We start from the raw sequence: 5013 nt of genomic DNA, 5'->3' as shown, positions 1-5013 counted from the left end.
AAGGGGACCTGCTCTACCAATAACCTTCTTACCTTCATTTATTCGTCTATCTAATTCCTCATCTATCTTCCCGTCCCTAGTAAATAAGCTACCAAGGTATGCTCTTCATGCTTGCATCTAGTTTATTCAACATTCTTTGTAAGTCTTCGATAGACTCTGCCATAACAACCTTATCATCTGCTAACGCTAACCCACGTACCCTTACTGTTTCAAGATCCACACCCTCTTCGTCGAAGAGAGCCATTCTTAAACACTTGTCCATAAATAATATAAATAACCATGAAGACATTACGCATTCTTCTCTAACTCCTTGAATAATATCGAAACAGTCACTCAGTTTCCCATTCACTCTTACACTCGCTTTGCTACCTGTATATGTTGTTTTTATAGCTTGTAGGATCCATCCATTGACTCCATACTCTTTCAGAACTTCCCAAAGTTTACTTCTATCTACCTTGTCAAAAGCTTTTTCTAGGTGAACAAATGCACAGAAAACTTTTTTTTCTACTCTCAAACTTTTTTCTGTTATTTGCCTTAAGCTAAATATTTGATCCGTACATGACCTTCCTGGCATAAAACCACTTTGGACTTCCCAAATTTTTGCTTCTGTTATTTTCATTACCCTACGAATAAATATTTTTGAATATACTTTACTTACGGTGCTTAATAAGCTGATCCCTCTGTAATTATTGCACTCGCTTTTATCTCCCTTTCTCTTGTATATTGGTACGATAATCGCATTTTTCCAATCGTCTGGGACGTCTCCCATCTCGAAACATAAATTTATCAATTCGCACAGTCTATTTGGTATATACGCGCCACCGTGTTTAAACATTTCAGCGTTAATACCGTCTACCCCGGCAGCTTTACCGTTTTTCAAGTTCTTAATTATATCCCTAACCTCAGTGACACAGACTTTTTCAATTGAGTTTTCTATCGCATCATGTTCAACATCGCAGTTGTGGTGTCCTATAGCTTCATCTTCGAATTGCCTCCTAAAATAGTCTCTGAAAGCCTCTAGTATTCCGTCTGCATCATACACCATTTCCTTCCTACTATTTCTCATGTCGACAATTTCTGTACTTTTGTTTTCTTTCATTTTTTTATAAAGTAGTTGCCTGCTTCCTTCAAAGTCGTTTTGTATTTTTATCTCTTCTTCTGCTCTAATTGTATCTTTATTTTCTTTAACTAATCGTTTAAGGTTAGATTTCATATATTTCTGTCAAGAACTAATAAACAACATTTTTTGTAAATACAGTAATCTTGAATGGTTTTTGAGTTTCAGTGAGTATTTTCGTTCTAAAATTGTATACAATTTTAGAGTCTTTTTTTAAAAAATTATATCTTCTTTTTTTAATATAATGATCAAATGTAAAAATATTTCAATATGGCTGGAGCCACCCTACACTTTTTTAACCGTTTTCGTTTCTCAAGTAAATCACTTTCAAGTTTTATCTAATTAGATTAATCTTTAAATATATACTTTGGAGTTGTTAGTAAAAGATCTAACATTACAATTAACGTTTTTTATTGCGACTTCCATTCATAACGGCTAGATTTTTAATAAAAAGTCTTAATTGGTCGGGAAACCCCGACTAACCACTACTTATCCAATTTTGCGATACATTTATTCATTCAATTTTGCGATACATTTTGGTAGTTTCTCTACATTTTGTAGAACCGTCACATTTATAACTCAGGATATAACTTAATGGAAACACCCTCCTATCTCAATTAAAATAAGAACATACTTTCTCGCTTCAATGTTATCTTTGAAATTGATATTTTGAAAATAAAAAAAAATGATTGAAATTGAAAAACTTTTATAAATTTTATATAGCAGCTGACTTCGGCATAGTCGCTTGAAAGAAGCTTTCGTGCAGCCTCATTTCTCCCTTTTCCTTGTTTCTCGCTCGTCTTGAGAATGAACGCATGAGGGTCCATCCTGGCAGAAGAAACGGTTAATTCGGGTGGTCTTAATTGCTTACGTCCTAGAGATGGAACTATTTCACACACGCACGTAATTTGCGGCGTGTGTGTGTGAGCGCACGACATCCCTGAAAAGTTTCATCACGGTCGGTGGCTCTGGTAACTACCCCGTACCTTTAAAACCCCGTGCGGGATTTAACCCTTCAGCGACGAGAGAACAAGCTCGTGCTCACCCAAGCTTCGTCCACAACACTGTATTATCCGATGTCTCCCTTTCGTCGCGTTTTTGTCACATTTTTTGCCCCGGTAGCCGGCCACGTCCAAAAGCCTAATTAGAATCGTCCTATTGTTTGGCCACGTGGGCTGCACGAGCCCACTCGTTCATCCCCGAATTGTTGCTTTAACATGCGACCAGGTAAAAGCACGGACGCGACGACGCACGTACCAGTCACGAGCACGATTGGGGATGTTTTTGATATCTCAAACTGTCCACGAAAAATTATGGAGGGTTTAGTTTTTTCAGCCGATTACAGAATTCATTTTTTTTAAGTCAACAAAACAAATAACAAAAAAGTTGACAAAAAGTCAACAAAACAAAAGTTCTAAGGTTGCAGTTTGAAATTGCATAATTTTCAACCCTTCAAATAAAAATCTTTATATTCATTTTTGAATTTAAATTTAATTTATGTGGGAAAGTACCTTTCCCAAATACGTTCACTAATTGTAAGAACGTCACTGGTCACATATGTTTGGCGCGTGACGTCAATGGCAAGTGTCTTTGCACTTTACGATGAAGGCCCGGGTGACCGAACTGTAAGAATGCATGTCAGGGCTCGTCCTTTGACAGCACTATATAAGAATATATTTTCTCGCCATTACAGTTCTGTACCTTTAATTAATAACGGTCCTTCTTATTTTATAAGTGTTCTCTTGCCAGGTTTAGTTTTATAACTTGCTGGCCACATTTAATTCTAATTGACAATTTTTTTTATTTGATGTGCAATTCTTAAAGATTTAAAATTGAAACCAAACAATTTTGAAAATTTCAATACAAAATTATTCATTTTCGAAATTGTTTCATTTCGAATGCATCTAATCTAAAACGGACAACTAAGGCTTTAAATTCAAATTTTTAAGGATTTATCGCAGGGAAAACGTTTCTGTAGAATTCAATATTTGAATTTAAAACTATATTCGATTTAAAAAAATTTTAATTTGAAATGGTTTTACTTTTCGGACCTTTAGTTTGAAACAAAAATGTTATATTAATTTTTACATAAGAAATTATTTCTAAATTTTGAACACTGCCAGTTTCAAATATTCAAATCTTTGAGCTTGAATTTTAAAATATGAATGACGGGGGGAAATGATTGAAAACCAGGATATAAAAAGAAATAAACAGAAGCGTTTTCTGAAGTTTGAGTAGTCACTGTGATTAATTGTAAATTAATTTTGTTGTGAAAGAATTAATAATATCAAATTAATATAAAGAATCAATTATCAGAACGTGAATCTTGAAACCTGAACTATCGTTCTGTGATATGAAACAAAATCTCAATAAAAACCCCCTAATATGTACAAATGCCGTCGCTGTGATCTAGACAGAATAAACACACATATAAGCAGTTAAACTATCGTAATGATTTTTCCCATGTCTAAAGGGAATCGCAAAAACTTTCTGCTTTCCAAACTTGGTGAACCACAACCCTGTGACACAAGCACATCAACCCCTTCGACAGCATGGGACAATGTGCGCCGGGATAAAAAGGGGGTAGATCAATTTCCGTGTCGAGCGAGGCGCTTTAAATTCAAAAATCAAATCCCCCGCTGCATTGTCCATGATCGTCGAGCCACAACGAGCATCACATGGCAGCATGCAACTCTATTTAAAACTCCCTTTTTTCTCTCTTGAAAATTCGGTTTCCCAAAATGCACTTCATGGCTTCTCTCGAATTTGAGTTGTTCACTTTTTCTTGCTTATAGGTTTGAATCATTCTCATCAAAAGCAGATCTTTAAACCCCTTGCATAATTTATTTACAAAAACAATCTAAATAAAAAAAGTACTTACCGGAATTGACGGTATTGGTATCCGCGTCGACAGACTCGGTCTTAGGTTTCTTAGGTATGTCCTCCTTCTCCTCTTCAGGACTCTCTGTCCTTCTTTTAGGGGTAGAACTAGCACTGGCCCTGAGTTCAATGGGACTTCCGGCGTCATGACCGGAGGCTTGGGGTGTTGGGGGACTTTCAATTCTCCCTATCCTTTTGTTTATAGGCGCGGAAATGCTGGGCACTGAATTAAGCTTCTCCTGGTCAAGGGCCTTCAGCGCCAGAGCGTCCTCCGGGTCCGAGTCCTCTGGTGCTGCCGCTGGGGGTGGACTGTGACACCCCTGTAATGTACTTCGACAGTATTTCACCTTGTGTTCGATAAAACGAACAATTTCGCCCAGGGGGAAAGATGCCCTGCAACCCCCGCATTGGACGGTATCGGGCGAACTGATTCCTTGCGAAGCTTCCGCTGTAATCATAAAAAACGCTCGCTTAATTTAAAAATATTAATCTTTTTCAGTTGTTAGGCGTGAAAATATGAATTAAAGCACATCCAGGTGTTAAACCTGTCCGAGCGTATGCGCACTGCGCAATGAAATTTCGCGTCCCATGCCGCCTGACACTTTGAGCCAACATTATACTTTATTTAAATGGTGACTCAAACCTTTTTGCCTTTTCTTCTGATGTACACAAAAAACTCACTATTTTTTCTTAAATATTGCTCACAATATTTCAATTTTATGAAATATGATGTTACTTGTTACAAAAGGCATATCTAAAAGATTATTTGTGATAATTAATTGTATATGTCACTAACAATAGTCATTTCATAAAATCCAAATAATTACAATTTTAGAACATTTCCAAAGCAATCAAATTAGCTATCGTTAATTAAAATCGGATGATGACCTCTATCTTTCAAAACGAAAGAACAAGGTCTTTAGATTTGAGGCTATATTGACTCAAATACATCTAACAATATGTATGTAAATTCAAAATAAGATTTGAGTTTATATTGCCTAATACATACATACACA

The 5013-nt window shown here is 36.2% G+C and overlaps 1 protein-coding gene across 1 annotated transcript in view; it reads right to left on the bottom strand.

Annotated features, from left to right (window-relative positions):
- The window catches only part of LOC117175228 (B-cell lymphoma/leukemia 11B), a 40801-nt gene that overhangs the window by 11959 nt on the left and 23829 nt on the right, over positions 1–5013 (bottom strand). Inside the window, exon 2 of the mRNA XM_033364893.1 lies at positions 3999–4445. Coding sequence (XP_033220784.1) covers positions 3999–4445 — 447 coding nt within the window. The remainder of the gene's footprint in view (positions 1–3998; positions 4446–5013) is intronic.

The sequence above is a fragment of the Belonocnema kinseyi genome, chromosome 6 (assembly GCF_010883055.1).
Source record: "Belonocnema kinseyi isolate 2016_QV_RU_SX_M_011 chromosome 6, B_treatae_v1, whole genome shotgun sequence".
Classification (NCBI taxonomy): Eukaryota; Metazoa; Arthropoda; class Insecta; order Hymenoptera; family Cynipidae; genus Belonocnema; species Belonocnema kinseyi.
The sequence above is the reverse complement of the archived record's forward strand: the minus strand, read 5'-3'. Positions and strand labels throughout refer to the sequence as shown.